This window comes from Anopheles gambiae, chromosome 2 (assembly GCF_943734735.2).
Source record: "Anopheles gambiae chromosome 2, idAnoGambNW_F1_1, whole genome shotgun sequence".
Classification (NCBI taxonomy): domain Eukaryota; kingdom Metazoa; phylum Arthropoda; class Insecta; order Diptera; family Culicidae; genus Anopheles; species Anopheles gambiae.
Window position 1 is genome coordinate 17,901,437 of NC_064601.1, and position 17,087 is coordinate 17,918,523.

General features: G+C 48.9%; 1 protein-coding gene across 1 annotated transcript in view; it reads right to left on the reverse strand.

The window, feature by feature from the left end:
- LOC1269298 (GTPase-activating protein) overlaps window positions 1-11,514 on the reverse strand; it is a 30,340-nt gene extending 18,826 nt beyond the window's left edge. The window contains exon 1 of the mRNA XM_061641335.1: window positions 8,878-11,514. Coding sequence (XP_061497319.1) covers window positions 8,878-8,932 — 55 coding nt within the window. The 5' untranslated portion in view covers window positions 8,933-11,514. The remainder of the gene's footprint in view (window positions 1-8,877) is intronic.
- Window positions 11,515-17,087: the final 5,573 nt, after the last annotated feature.

Below are 17,087 nucleotides of genomic sequence, written 5' to 3' on the forward strand. Positions count from 1 at the left end.
TTTAACCGGCGATCTAAAAAAAGCCTAGCATTTGTGAGTTCAAATGGTATCTGGAATGACCTTCAGTTCGTAACGGAGAGTTAATATATGTTTGAATAAGTAGCATAAAAATGAAGCCCAACCTTTGCTACATATAAATTAGGTCAATGTAACCGGATGATCATCAACGAAAAGAAGAAGAAGAAGAAGAAGAAGAAGAAAACACATTGCTCAAGTAAGTGACATTCTTCCAAACCGACCCATCTGTGTGCCGTACTCGCGCGCGCGCTCTCTCAACTTGAACGGACAGACGCGTCCGCTAAGAACGTGTGAGGTTGGCCACCTCACAGCACCCCGCGGCATCGATGATCGGGGACAGCAGAAGCCGCAGCAGCAGCAGCAAGCAGGCATGTCTCATCGTGTCTAAGGCGCAGAGCGCTCTCGCACACCACCCGACACACACACGCACACACCACCACCATGGGAGATAAAGTAATTTCCTGACCGATAAGTGGGCGCGCACATGCACACACGACACAGCCGAGGAAACTACCATCATCCTCCTCTCTATCTCTCCTTAAACCCCTTCCCCCCCTTCCCACCCATCGCCAAACACAGGCCGCTGGGCCTCATCATCAGCCATTATCAACCCACGTTTGTATCAGCAACACTTCCGGCCGCCGTCCACACGACAGACACACACACACACACACACACAGTGCGCTGCCGCAGCGGTTGTTGCTGTTGTTGGGTAATATATTGGTGATTTTTGTTTTGTCTCTGGCCGTTGGTATTAGATTGAGCTGGCCGCCCAGGCCCTTTCCCGTGCACCCAGGGCAGGGCTCTCTTCGCGCGCGCAATGGCGCTTGTGTTCTCGGCTCGGATGGACTTCGGTTGGACATCGGTATGTGTGTGTGTGTGTGTGTGTGTGTGGATGTTTATCGTTGTAATGACCAGCCGGAAATGACACTCTCTGCTGCTGCTGCTTGGCATCCGCACACACACACACACACACTTGCGGTCATCTTTTGTAGATTGTGCGGGGTGGTGGACTCTTCAACCCATTCCTGGCACTGGCAGGAATGTTGACGTAGACGGTGGCAATAATAGAAGTAGCAAATGTGCCGCTTCCTTCCTGCGAGGGATCAAACGAGGGCCACCGTCGTCACACTGACGTTGTAAACACGGACGGGGGGTGTGGCATTCAGTCCCCCGGCCGGCGCAACAAAGTAAGATCCCTCACAGGTGTGGCACTCTTCAGCGAACGCCACTGGACTGCCATACCATACCAGCGTTGTGTTTTGGTGGATGGCTCTTATCGACGACACATTAGAATTCCAATAGATTACAGATTTGTTTCGGATGCCCCCCTCCCCTTGTACCACACATACACAAACACATCCCACGGGTGGCTTTCTGAAGTCAAGAAGAGCCAAGCAGTGTCGCAACCAAAAACAACGCCAACCCCAAACACACACACAAGCAAAGCTCATTTCCTCGCTCGCTCGCGCAAACAACTTCCGCCCGCGGGATTGACGCTTTTGCGTAATGTGTGCGCGGCGATCGATTTCAAGCACGGAGGCGTTAGTGCGCGCATTAGCGACCCTGCCGGGAGGCGATGGGAAAGCCAATCAATTCCTCGAAGAAAAAAAAAAGAAACCCGCTCAACTTTGCTCTTACATACGGCGCGCGGCCAACCTTTTCCGTGGGCTGCGCGCCCCGCACCAAAAGGCGACATCGTGGATGTTGGATGGCGATTTGGATGACGACGCTGGTGGTGGTGTTGATCATGCACACGACGATTATGTGTGCGTGGGTGTATGTCGGTGTGTGTGTGTGTCACCCACCATCCGAAGCACAATCAATCGTTACGAAACTTGCGTGAGACCAGCCGCAACACCAGCCATCTGGTGCAACTTTAATTTGGATAGTGTTTTAAAGGGAAAGGGCACGTGCAATACAAACTTCAGCAAACACGGAGAAGGATAGAGAGGGTGTGTGTGTTGGAGACATTTTAATTTCGCACTCATTACAAATGGGTGAAAGCGATCCGGGAGGAGCATCCACCGACATCTCCCAGCCATCACCGTCCTATCCCATCCCGTCGCGTCGCGATCATCAATGCCATGGATCGCGTGTAGCTGTATAGCTCCCTGTCGATCTGTCCCGATCAAGCAGGTTCCCCCCTTCCCGCACACACACACATACACACACATTTTACGCACCCCAGCAGTAGCTCTTGGGACGTGCCAACGCTGGACAATGATGATGATGATGGTGATGAAAATCGATGACATCGGGTGGCCCTCAAGAGGAAGTGAAGCAAAGAAGAAAGAAGAAAAAAAAAACTTTCGAAAAATTGAAAGTTTCTTGCTGTACTGCAGCAGGAGAAGAAGGGAGGCGTGTTGCTCACAGCTCTCGTGGGATGAACGATGGTCCCCGCCGCCGAAGCCGCCGCCATCCACACATCTGGACGACGGCGGAGCCTTCTGGCAAACAAATCGGGATCGACCTTCCCCAACAGGCCCCCCAATATCTCCACTGCCCCTCATAAGGAAAGCGAGGGACCCGCTGAAAGGCAAAACCAAAACCCCGTATCTTCCGTGGGCCCTTTTGAATGAGAATAATCCCCTCATATGCGCGGATAGGTTGGTGAACAGTGTCGTCCTACGGGTGGAGCTTCCAAACAATGCAAACAGCTCGTAATCTTGGTTCGAGTTCCCTTAAATTTTGGAATCTGTATTACTGGTTGGTTAAAATAAATCAATTTTGAAACTACCACCTACGTTTTGTAGTCTTTTTGTGGATGGAATATAGGAAAGGAAGACTTTCTCGGAGATTGTTCAAATTTGACGATAAGTGGTCCCTTGAAGAGTCACATGTGCGCATAAAACAGCTTTTAGCATAGATGTTACACCTTATTTTTGTAATAGTTCACTCCGAACAACTCCTTGCCGCCAACCGTGTTGCTACATCGCCCAGCTGACAAGCGCAACAAATAGCAAACTACCAGATTAGAGACACTGGGTCTCTGTTCGGGCCGCTAGTTATTGATTAGTTTTCCCACGTGAACCGACAAACGCCAACGAGACACACACACACACAGTGCGCCTGATAAATTATGCATTCGCAAATGAGAAACGCCTTTGCCAAGCGGCAAGGTCCATGCGTATGTGCGATGGTGTGCTTGACAAGCTCTAAAATGCGTTACCATGGGTAACGCCAATTGGATTGCCTCTCCGTTAGGCGTGTGCGACTTCAGCCCAGATTGCGATCATCATATAATCGTCCTACGCGTACCCGATCAACAACAAGGTGCAGCAGAGCACAGGACAGTTCTTCCGCCCCGGTTCCGATATTTCAGACCCACGACGACCATAGGTGGTGTTGTGGTGTGTGTGCGTACTACCCATCAACCCGGTTGTATGTGCTAATTAAACCATTAAAGGTAAGGCACGTACAGCTGGTTTCTGGGGATCGAGCGCTGGGAGCTCATTTACGCCACGGAGCTGGAGGGGGGGCCTGGAACGGAGCAATCCGTACGAACATTAAAAGAAAATCGGTAACGCAACTAGCAGCAGCGGCAGCAGCACAAAATAGCACACAGCTAGCCCCCCCCCCCTCGGCATGTTGAGAAAATGGCCGTAAAAGCTCACCCGCGTTTGGTGCCGCGTCCTGTATATCCAGGTCACCGTAAGGGTACGGGCTGTTACTGATTGACAGCCGGCCGACCGTGCACCGGGTGATCGAGACCCCCCTTCCCCCCCACACGCCACGCCAATGTGGTGCTTCAAAAGTAGTTTCTTCTACTTCTTCAGTTTTTGCTCACAGTTCACGGGTAATGATATGGTGTGGGGTCGGGGGACGACCTAGTGGTAGACTTCTTTTTTTTTTGCGCAAAGGAATAGCAGCACACATTACCAACGGTTAGAAAGTGCACGCAGCAATAAAAATTGAGCTTAAAAATTCACATTTAATATGCCGGGGCAATAATTGCTCCATTTTTGGTGGGGGGTTTTATGGTCGAATTGTAGGCACTATAGGCACAGTCCAACTTATTCAATCACCTCGATTCGGTGGTGGTGAGTTTGGAAAGCTGCGGCAATTTTTTTTTTCGATCATTCATTAAGGCTCTCTCTCTCTTTATGGCTGTAATTAGCCTTTAAAATACCTCTTTTTTGCACAACTTTAGTCAACAGATGGTGCTGTAAGTGACGATGAGTAATGCTGCAAATAATAATGGTAGAAGTATATTCTCACACAAAAGTCATGTGCGTGTCTAGGGGGGGAAGCGACAACAAAGCTTCGATTCGATCGGCATCATAAATTCGATGATGAATCATCGGCGAAAAGTGTCCGTACAAGGCATGGGACAACAATGGCGCGGTTGGTTGGTTTCGATCAGTCTGGCATATGCACATTTGGCCGGCGCGAGGAGGATCGAGGGGAAACGCGGTGCGCTAAAAGTCGTGCGCTTAAACTTTACCATTGGCGCGGCGTGTTAGTCTTTGTGTGAGTCACATTTCTTTGCTATTCTTGCTGCTGCTAGTTTGTTCACCGGCCAGGCTGTACCAGCAAGCAGAGTCGTTCCGCCCAGTCGGTCGGCTCTTTAAAAGGGAGTAGTAGGCAGGCGGATGAGGAGATGAGGATGATGGCGTATGGTCAACGGGGGCCACCCCCCGCCTAATGAGCGTTTCCTGTCTCGAAGCGAATGATCTAAGCCGTTAGCGATCGCACGTAGGAAAAAAACAATGTAACCGATTGTTGGAAGCTCAGCTCAAGCCCAGCAGTACATGTTTTGGTTTTGTTTTTTTTTTTGGTTTTTGTAAAAAAAGCCCATTAAACATTGCTGATATAAAAATGGCCAACTGATCACTGATTGTTTGCTTATTTTTTACAACCATTATGGGCAGGAAAAGATTCAATAATTCAGTAAGTTCATCTGTTGTTGTTGTTATCAAGGGCATAAAACATTTAAAAGAACTTTTTTTTGTGTTGTTCCTTCCATTTTGTTGCCATTTCCGTACGATCTCTGCCGTAAATCTATCGACACGCAAATCGCTAAAGGCCTTCGCTGGGCTGGCCGGTTGTTGCTGGCACAAAAAAATGGCACGTGGCTATTTTTGGTTTTAATTAGAACGAAAGCCTTTTTTTATTGTTGGCGCTACTCGAATCCGCTGCCCTTAGCCTGTGAGCGTTTTGTACAGATAAGACAAGAAATGAATGATTAAATTGACTACTGATTGAATGCAGAAGAAAGAAAGAAAGAAAAAAACGGTGCAATGTTGATTCGAGCACATCCCGGCAGCCCTTTCCCCAGAGCAGACAAACAAAAACACACAAGAAAAAGGGTGCAACAAAGCTGCGCACCGACGGCTAGAAACAATTGAATTGTGACGCGCCCCGTGTGACGCGTGTTTGGGGGGATGGATTTCACCCTCGCCAAAGCACAAAGCAAAGGGGAACGGATGGACGGTGGTGGTGGTGTGTGGGATGCTGATGATGATGGTGTCGTCGGATGGGTTTGTGGTTGACGTCACACCGGGGCAGAACCGTGGCGCACAGTGCGCCACAAGCGAAACGCGAATCAGCGCCGTCGGTGCCGTGCTCATCAACGTCAATTAACATCTCTCGCAGCCAATTTGCCACTTTCTATTTCATTGGGATTAATTACGAGGCGAGGCAACGGCACAACACGGTGTGGTGTTCCGTCCTGCCGTCCCCCGTTTGTTTACAATGCCCTGCACATACACACACACACACCGGCGTCTCGGAGTGACCACAGGCGAGCGATGGCGCGAGAGTTGGGGCACAGGAAATGACGAGAGGCGGCGAGAGCAGCACACTAGGCAGAGGTTGTTGTCGGAGGAGAAGGCCGGGGCGCCAACATACAACACAAGCGCGCAATAAAAATGATGGCAAATGTTGGGGAAAAGAATACACGAAGAAGACCCAGGAAAGTGTCATTGTTAGTTGGTCACTTTCTTCATCGCGAAGGGGAATGGGGAGGTTCGTTTTCCCTCCGCTGCGGTTACACGCAGCAAACAAACAAACAAACACAAACAATAGAGTGTCGCCGGAGCTTACTACCAAGAACACATCATAAAGCATAAATAAGTCATAAGTCTCTGTGGGCGGGACGGCAAATTTGCTTCAAAATCTCGTTAGCATTTCATGAGCTGGTGCAGCAAAAAACGATTTAAAAAGACAAAGACACGAAGTTAATTAATTAAATGCACCTCCGTGTTTTTCACTTTCAACTGAAGAAAGTGGGCCCCCGCCGTCCCCGGCCCCAAGTGGAAAGTGGCAGTGAATAGTTGCAAGGCAAAGGGGTTTTCCGCCCTGGTTTTCTCCCAAGCGTCAGAAGGAGGACGAGGTTAGAGAGCTATGGTTCGGAAAAATTCCAAACCCGGAGGACAATTGCTCTTCTTCCAGATACGTGCCAGCCCCCCGAGAGGTAGGAGGGTACGGGGGTAACAGTGCACAGAGTACGGCGGGGGGGGGGGGGGGGTCCGTGGGAAACTGTTGCTGGGAAATGGGCCCAAAAACTATTCCATTGTGCATTGTGCATTTTCCGACCCCGAACATTCCAACCGCTGACACCTCACTGTTTCTTGCCCATCCCTGACATGTTGATCCCAGCGCGAGAGAAAGTGAAATATGTTTATTTCACTAAGTAGTTAAATGTTTATGAAGCATTTGAAAAAAAAGTGTAACGACAGATGCAGGGGAAAACCACTTAATAAAATGAGTGAGAGTTTTCCTAGCAAAGCGCAGTTGCATGACAATACTCATGCACGGAAGCATGTGCATGTCACCATTTTTTCCACACATTTATAGGACATCTTCTTCCCGCATATATGTGTGTGTGTGTGTGGCTGTGCGTGGATGTGGTTTCTTCCTTCGTGAGACGCCCGTCCTTCGAGGATACGGGACCGCTTCCCACGGTCATTCGAGTCGCCGCCGGAAGTTCACCACCTGCTTTATGGCTTTGTGGTGGGTGAGGGGGGGAGGGGGTTTTAAAGCAAACTTGATCCTGGTGCATTTTTTTTTTTTGTTTCTGCATCGGTTTTTAGCCCACGATTTGCGGTTCTCCTTCCATTCTCTTCACACGCAAAACTACACCAACGGCAACCGGAAACAAGTGGGCAAATGTGGAACGGGTGTGGGCGAGAAGGAAGGGGAGTGTAATTAATGCATTGCATTTCTGTGTGTGTGTGTGTGTTTTTTTTTGTTTTCTTTCCTTTTCGGTTGTACTAGTTGCATTGACACTGAGACACACTATTGCGCGGGTTGCTGTGATCTTAGGGACGACCGTGTTGGTGAATTGTATGTTTTTTTGTGTGTTTTCATCCCCAGATTCACGCCGTAGGCGCTTGCACGAAACAAGTTTGGTTTGGAAGGCGACGATCGATCGGGTTCGAATCGGTGTGTGTGTGTGTGTGTGTGTTACACATCGCTTCTATCACGATTTGTTTCTTCGACGCACGCTGGTGCAGTATCAACATCACACACAATTCCGTCACGCGGCGGCTTCTGTTGACATTCAAATCTGTGGGACGAGGGGAGGAGGGGGGAAGAGATTGGCATTGGCTTCCCACCTTCCACACCACCTTAAAAAAAACGTAACGGAGCATCCTGCCTGTGTCTTCCTACACACTCGCGAGTTCTTGTTACATTAATAGACGCACACACTCACATACACGTGTAAAATCACGCACACTGGGATATACGATTCCGCATGTACAAACTCACACCACCACAAGCGAACTGAAACCACCCACCCACCCTGATCTGCACCAGTCCGCCCGCGCCACCTCTTAACACCCACCAACGCCACCACGAACTTGCCCAGTGGAAACATTCTTTTACGCCACTGTGTCAGAACTTGGTGAATTATTTTAAACTATTTTTTGTAATATTGAACATTCACACACACAAACACGCACACACATCTTCCATGCTTGCACAAAGGCCCAAATGTTGTTGATGGTACGAGCATTCCAGACAGCGCGCGTTGCTAATCACCAACTTCCGTTGCACAGAGTTTGCTTCTTCGTCTTCTTCTTCTTCTTCTTCGTAGTTCAACACAGTGCACACACCACAGCAGGCGAAGTGGAACGGGTATTGAAATCAGACCCCCCCCCCCCCTCCCCTCCACTCTCCCCACACCCAACACTTCCTTCACAAACCAACACACAAAACTGTTTCGATTTCCAAATAGCACTTATCCCCAAACCTACCCTGCCCCCCCCCCCCCCCCCCCCCCCCACCCCTTAACACTTATGATGGGTGCGAGCAGTAACACGGGCACACACACACACACACACACGTGCACGCTTTTTCTTCATTCGATCGTATCAAATACATTTCAAATACACACTGAATATTACATTTTTCTCTCTCCTCCTCTCTCACTCTTTTTCTCTCTCTATCGACGCACTGTTTTGCTGGAGATTTTGAAGTTTTCCAGCGCGTTTAGAATCATTCACTCAAGAAGCAAAGACTGACTTGTTTAATTTCCTTTCTTTACTCGAAACCTCATACAATCCTCCTTCCCAGTCCATATCAATCCGTACCCCCCATACGACCCAACATCAACCGCCCGCAAGGGGACAGGTAAGCACAGTAGGCACAGTAAGCATAGGGATACACACAGTCGCAATCACCGTTTGCTACGACGATACTGCTTCTGGAACAAACCAATGCCGATGGTGGGTAACGAACACAGGCCCCCTTTTTTGCGGGTCCACCACAAGCTCACACTAACCGTAACGCACAACACAACGCAAACACTAAGTAACAACCAAAAAAAAAAAAAAAAAAAAAAAGAACAGCGAACGGCAAAACCACCCTACAAATCACTGAACACCTCTCTCCGTGTGTGTACACACTTACCTATTTTGATCTTCAGTTGCTCCTCGACACGAACTTTACGTGTGTCGTCAGCCATATTGAATCCATAACTATGTGCTGCTGCTATGGATCGGTACGACCAGCGCGGGGTGTCGGGCGGGGACTGGCGATTGGATGTGTTGTGCGTTTTCCGTTTCTGTTCCCGAATTTCGAACGCGTTGCGGTTGTGATTTTTTCCTGCGTTGGTTGAAGATGCTGTCACCACCACTCACTTCACCATACAACCACCACCACTGTCACCTAAACGCTACCTTTCCGCTTTTGTCCTGTCAAGCGCTTGCTGCTGCTGCTGCTGCTGCCTGTTTGTTCGCAAAGTGTGTAGTAACACACAACACCTCTCTACACTCTTCTCACACACAGCTCAGCGAAACGCGATTCCGGTGCGTTCGAACCGCTGGCTCAACTGCTATTGATGATGTCTAGTGTGCGTGATACGTTGTCTGGCTGTCGCTGCTGTTGCCGTTGCCTCGTTTGGCGTTGGCGTTGCTCCGTGGCCACTGTGGGTGTGTACGTGCAATATCACACCCGTTCCTCCAGCCCGCGCGACACCGTAAAACCTTCTATACTTCCACGCACACACACGCACACACACACACACACACACACAAAACACTCACTGACTCACTCACACTATCGTGTGGCGCTTCGTTTCGCGCATGCTACTGCCTGCTCGCTCACTCATTCGGAGCAGCATTCATTCATTCTGCATTTCCATTCAAATTACCAGCAAACCCACACACACATACACACACAGCCTAACACACAGCCATGAAACAAATCAACACACACATACACTCACGCAGCCTGGTTCCCTAGTTCGCTTTCTTCTTCCTTCTGTCGTGTGCTCTTCTTTTTCTCACTTCCTGCTTTCCATCGCTACTGCTCGGTACCGTTTCTAGTTGATTCATAAATCGGGCACCAAATCCAAAGCTGCATAATACACACACATAGTACAGCCCAAGTTTTCTTCGCTTTCAGACTGCTCTGTGGCCTGCTACGGTCGCAATGCGCTGCTCGGCACAGCACACTTTCACTTTATTTGTGACACTGCTACCACCTTCCAGATGCTGCTGCACGGTTTCTTCACAGGTTTCTGTACAATTAAAATCACTGGTAGGCTGCTGCTGCTGCCTGCCTTCCTGCCTGCCTGCCTGCCTGCCTACGAACACGAATGCGAAGCGTTCCCGTTCACACTTTGCACAAGAGTCTTGTCAAAACGACTGGAGTACACTGGTTCCAGCGCAACAAAACTGTACAGCAGCTCGCTCGCTCGTCACCTTCCGTCACAAATCCGTTTTATTCGCGTGCTCTCTCACTCTCTCTCGCTCGCGCCCGCTTACTAGCGCTGGCACACTGGGATAGAACGATGTCTGTAGATGGTAGAAATTCAATTAATTGAAATTCTTATTTTATGTAGATTTTAGTCATTTTTTATCGAAGGCATTGCAAAATATCACTTATGCAGCTTAATGAGTTTTTTTTTCTATCCAAAAACATGTGTTTTACGGTTTAAATTAACGGAAGGAACAATATGGAGACATTTTCCCACATTCATTCCAGATGTGTGTGGGTTGACGTTCCGAGATTGTGCGCGATTCGAGTTGGTCTCTCTCTCGCTCTCTCTCGCTCTCTACCACTCGCACGCAACCACACACACACACGTATATACGCATCAGCTAGAGTAAAATCAAAGTATTGGTGAGCATAGTTCCATACACACGCACACACAGGTGCGCGTGCACGTACGTTCCGTTGCCTGCTGTTCGGTCGCACGCAGGATGTGTCAAAATTTATGATATTTTCATCCTGCACAGCAGACCGTGTCGATCAATTGATAGAAAATATCACTTTTAGCTGTACTGTCTGCACCGAAAGTGCGAAGCGAGAAGTGTGTCGACGCCTTACTCCCCGATCGTGGCAAGTGACCAGGTGTGTATGACAGCAAAACAAAAAAAAACAACAAACCAATGAATGAATGTCTCTTACCCCCCCACTCGATTACGAAATCGTTACGGGAAACGAGATCGATCCTAGCATCTGTGCAGATGATGTGAGGAGATGTGTGGGAGCCGAGGGGACAGACGTTAAAATTGTGAAAGAAAAAAAAAATACAAATAAAAACCACACACAAACGCACGCACACAAGCACACGCATTGCACAGAAGGCGCGCAGAAGGCATTTAAATTCCGATGTTTACTCCTACTTCCCTCTTTTGCTTACCCCGCAATCCCCGCAATCGGCGGGACCTGACGCGACACGGCGACATACACTGCAGCACGGGAAAGGAAAACGAGGAAAACACAACTCGGGGCAGATACAAAAATAAACAAAAACAATCGATTTGACATAATCTGCTTCAAATCCAAACAAAACTTTCGCTTCGCGCACCGCGAAGGTCATCGGCACATTTTTCCTCGGGTTCGGTGTGTTTGCGCGAAGGTTGCGCGAAGAATGCAGCGGCGGGGTGGCGATCATTCATTGGCAGATGGTTAATTTTGCCCACTGCACTCGGAGTTCAGTTGGGAAGACACATTTCGTTCTCGCATTTCGTTTTCACCCGTCGTCTTCGCAGTGGTGGCAGCGCAACACAATCAAAGCAAGCCGGAAGCATTAAAACACACACCCAGACACACACATACGGTCGATTTCTGAACCTTGTCCTGCTGCAAGGGCCAGCGCGATGTAGAGAGACCTTGAAATGCGCGAGTGTACGCGACAACGTGACCAACGCGAACGGAGGCTATCGGCAAGGTGTAAAAAAAGGTGCAAAAGAACAGGCTCGGTGCACGGTTGTATTCGGGCAACTTGCACAAGCAATTGCATTCGCTGCTGATTACATTTGCTTGTGTTACCTCTCTCGCTCGCTCGCTCGCTCGCTCACTGGTTGCTTCCGATCGTTTGTGTTGCCTCTTTCAAGCAGCGACTGTCGTGTTAAGTTGCTGAATTTGTTCTATCAATCACGGAACCAGCATCAGTTGCTTTTGCGCGGGGTGCCACGTGCAGCTGTAACGCTAATCTCCGGGACCATGTGTCACCGGCCGCGATGCTATGACATCCTAAGCTGCATTGTAGAAATCCCGTAAGCTTTTGCTGGCGAGCGAAAACCACGCAAAAACCAAACCCCTGGCAAGAGGCAGTGTTCAAGTGTGTGTGTGTGTGTGTGTGTTTCTATTTCCTCCCAGCACCTCTGCTGCCCTTGCGTTGATATACGCGCGGGGGATGATGCATTCATTCATGTAAATTCATTCATGGCAGAGCGAACGTGTTCGATTCTGCTACTTCTTCTTCTTCTTCTTCTTCTTCTTCTTCTTCTTCCGTCGCCTTCTTCTGCTAGCGATGGTTTCCGACGAACTTCTTCTCTCGCTCTAGCTAGCTCTCTCGCGCTCTGTTGCGCACCGGTGGCGCGAGATGAGCTAAATTTTGCTTCCCGCTCTCTATCGCGCTCTCTCTCTCTATCTCTCTTTTCCCCTTTCTTTCTTGCATCTATTGCGCTTCTCTTTCCCTCTCTTGCTTGATGCTTTGTTCCGGATTCGAAACGGTTCGTATGAATGAACAATGACCGCCGTACTTCCGCCCATGCCTTTGCCACTTCCGACCGAGCTCTTCGCTACTTCGCGGCATTTTCTAATTTCGGTGGTCGCTCGCCCTGCTGCGGCTAATGTTTTCTCCTACATTTTTTCAAACACCATTACCAGGTGCCGTCTGCTGGATGGATTTATTGATTTAGAAAAATACCATGACAATCAATAAATTTCAAACACTTCCCTTGCTTGCTTTATTGCTGCATTTTATTTATTTTACTTATTATTCACAAGTCCCGGTCATATTGCTTTCAAAATTATTGCATTTTATCATTCTCATAATTACCATTATTAATTTTTGAAAACGCTCGTCAGCTGCCTATGCAGTTGTAAGCAAACGATGATGAAAAACTAAAAAAATCTCATAATTCTCTTTGTTTTTAGTGTTTGTAGAGAGAAAAGAACAATTTCGAAACATTTCCGAAATGTCTATTATCTTGTTAAAACAATTCTCCAAAAATAATATTCTTCTAGCGTTCTTTTTGTTTAATATTAATCAATTTAAACCCAATTTGTGCAAATGTCTCTGCATCTTCAGTGAAACCCTTCCAATTACCGTTGACTTAAGTGTGTGCAATCGGATACAAAAACACATTCAAACGGTACCATCGCGTGCAAAAAAAAAACGGCAGACCGCTGTGCTATATTCTAAGCTGATCGTCATCATCATCATCATCATCATCTTTACCTCTCTATCTTCATTTCCTATCCTTTTGTGCCCTTCGCCTTCTTGCGTGTGCCCATTTTCTAGGACGGGAATGAGGAGTGCGTTTTTTTTGTTGGTTTCGTTTGCCCAGCATCTTCCATGGCCTTCTTCGAGAACGTCACATTGCAATGGGAAGAAATGTAAGCCAGCGGAGTGCGCATATGCTTCAATTTTTATTCCCGCGCATCTCAGTGCAGCAGCAGCCGTTTCCTTCCACGTGTGTGTGTGTGTGTGTTGTACAATTTTTTAAAAAGAAAAAAAAATACCCAACGTCACAATACAGAGCGCAGGGGTACAAGACGAACGGGCAGACACGATAGACACGGACGGATATTTTAGATGCGCGCCAGGCTGTTGCCACCGTGTGCGATGCTTAAGGGTAGCGACACTACTTCCGGACCCACGCGCAGCCATTCCAACCATTCGCTCTGTGTATGTGTCATTCCCGGCCGATTTCCCACGCTTGCGCGCAAGCGTACCAAGCCGATCCAACCGACAGCTCTATTTGCTTCCCTCCCCTTCCTCTCCTTCCATCCGCTGTTCCCCCCCCCCCCCCCTAAACCAACCGTGGCGTGCATGGGTTCGTGCGTGCGTGCATTACTGTGGTGCGTGGAGAAGCGTTGGAGAAATTCAAATAAGGCTCCGTTTGTCGACCGTTGGTTTTGAAATCGAGAACCCCAACCCATTGCCTTTGGACTGGGAAGGGGAGAAGATGGTGGTTGTTTTAGTAACGTAAAAAACCAAACACAAACCCTTACACGGGGGAAAAAGCAACGGACCCCGCTAAGCGAGGCAAACGGCGGGGGTAGGGTAAAAGCTGTAAAACCAACTGATATACAGAGCAAATAGCGGGAGCAGCCGTGAAAAGAAATGAAAAAAAAGCCAAACAACAACCCCTGCCAGCTGTCGTCACGGGCTTTTGTCCCTTAAGGCTAACGCAACACAGCGGAAGGTGAAGAACAGACACCCGGGCCAAAGGTAAGGCAAACAGGACCAACTGTCCTTTTTGGTCTTAGGGACAGGGTGTGCGACGTGCAAGAGCCACTCAGGCCGGCATAACTCTCGATCGATCCATCGATCGATCAGATTATTGATCGTTTGGGTCGAAGAGGGAAACTACGGGGTGTATGTGTGTGTGCCAGCGTGCAGTTTATCGCAACGGGCCCAACAAACAACTGCACACATTCCACGCAGCTGCGCCTTTTCGACTCGTTGCGAGCAGCAAACCCTCTACCCTCCGGTGGGTGAAATCCGACTTTCTTCTTGCACTCGGCCTGACCGACAAATGTGTCTGTTTTCCCGTGCGTGCGTGCGTGCACAAGTGTATCATCAAGCGAAATCGTGAAATTCATTCGATGTTTTGGAAGTTGGGAAACAAACGGCAACAACAAAATGAGGAATAAAACAACGATACAACCAGTACAGCTTTCGATTTACGATTGCAGCAACAGCACCGGTAAGGCAAATGAAGCAATCAATGCACTTACCACCATTACCTCCCTTCTCGCTCAGGTATGCGCATCGTTTTAGGCAAGAAAAGCGCTGTCATTGAACGTAACACATTTTTCGCAAAACAATTGCCCGCCGATCGTGAAGGTGGCAAGAAGGTATGCGACGAGGGCATTGAATCGATGAAGGCCTCCTCTTCTTTCACCCCCACAGGCGCGTGAAGATGCGCTAGCAGGGGCGTGCTGGCTGGCTGGATGGAAAATGATGGACAAACGGCCAAGCAGTGTGTTGCAAATCAGCGAAGCTAAGGCAGTCGGGTGCGACAGGCTGGTCAAGGTTGTGCTGGTTGGGCGCCGGTTGATGTAATTTATGAAACGGTGTGCCATTGGTGGCCATTGTGTTGGGGTTTTTTAAGCGGTCTGTAATGATCTAATGCGGTAAAGATTGTCAAATTTTGCAAGGGAAGGTGCTATCAGGCGCTGTCGTTCCAGTGACCTCCTGCCGACTTTAATGAGCCTGCTCGAACCGATTGCCCCGGCTGCTGCGATTGTGTTTTCCGAAGCGGGAAGGGATAAGCTAACTTTGGATAGGAACAGCGGGATGGCATGCACGAAGTATGCCATGAAATCTTATTGGAAACTTCACGAGAAAATGTCGAAAATGTAACATAAACGTAATGGAATTAGTAAATGAATGGCAAGTATTTAATAATTATGTTGCACAATCTCTCTTTTTTTCCAAAAACCTCACATCCCTCTTCGAACAGGTGTTGTTGGTGTGCAGAATTGCATTCGCAAATCACAAAACGCTACCACAAATCCCCATTGACCTGCGCCGTTCAAAACCATCTGCGCGCTATCAGGTTTCACCCTGGGCCGTCACTTTACATCCTTTCGCACGCGTTGTTTGCAAAGAAGTTTTGTGAAAAAGAGAGAGAGAGAGAGAGCAAAAGAAGGGCTTAAATAGAGTGAAACACAGACACAAAAAGCCGACCAGCAGGAGCAGGAAATAGAATTGCAAGGGCTTCGGGCGAACGACCACATGCTGCTGGTGCTGCGCGAACGAACTACACGTCGTCAGCTGCTGCCCCCCCCCCCCCCCCCCCCCCACCCGTTATCGAGCTGCACTGGAGCTGCGGGCATCCGCATCCGGAATGGCAAAACGATTCTTGAAACCAATTGTTTTTTTTTTGTTTTCTTCACTGTGTTCACTCTCTATCTCTATTTCTCTACACAAACAGTTGCATTCTGCATTCTGTTACACATCCGCGCTGCCGGGGTAAAAATGGTGACGAAATCAAGGCCAAGACACGGCGGTGTCCCTTGGCGACTTGGATGACAAAATGTTGCACGGAGCGCAAAAAATACCGAACCAAACAAAAACTCCCCAATCGCAAAGAGGGTATGGAAAGTCCGGAAGTCACGAAAGCGAGGCATTCCACTTTGTACTGCTGGCGCTACTTCCGGCTGCTGGCGGGCTTCCGATCGGAATACGGACGGAATTTGTATTGACTGTGCTGTTCGGGGTGCTGATGGCGTGCCGTATTCTCACTGCCCTACTTCCGGCCACTGTATGGGGCACGTGCGTTTGCTATCGAACTGCAATGGGGCATAGGTAATAACCGGGCACCCGCCCGGCGTGAAGCGTTTTGTTGTAAACCCCTTCTTTTTTGTGTGTTGCTGCTGTTTTGTTACGTTGACAGCGGTGTTCTATTTACCCAACTGCATCGGACCAGAATGACCCGAAAGTGAGGGGCAGTGGAGTGCTGTTGAAAAAAAAAAAACGAACCGGATAATGGTAAGTTACAAGGGCTGTAATTATTTATACTGCTTGTTAGCTTTACACCAAACTAAACACCGTTTCCGGCACGGTTTCGTACACTTTAACGCCGCTCGAAACCGTATTCCAGGGGTCCGAAACAACGGTCAAGGGGTCCGAATGCTGTTGGCGACAATTTTGCGACATCTATTTACAATTCTCGCCAACCAATCTCGCCCGACCGATCGAAAGTGTGGCCAATGCGTGCGCTAACCATCACCACCACCACCACCGTCATACCACAATAGGCTGCCATTCAGCGGGGGGGAGGGGAGGTGTGTCTGGTCTTTTTCTGCGGTCGATGATCGACGATGGCCGTTGCGTGAAGAATGCAGCGCGCTATGGAATTTCCAGCATGTACCGCCACGACGGAAATGACACCATCAGCAACGTCATCGCTCCCGCTGCCGTCATCATCTATTCGGACGATGGGCCGGTGCTTCCGGTTGCCATCCATAGCTGAACCCTTTACTAGCCACGATCCACCACGATCGCGTTCAAGCACGGGAATGCCAAAGCGGAACTGCTTCTGTTATATGTTTTGTTTTAACTTGTATTAATAAGGAGGGGAATTTACGATACTGTGCTGTCTGCCCAAAACACGGATTAAGCTTAAAGTACGAGCTAAAACATGTGA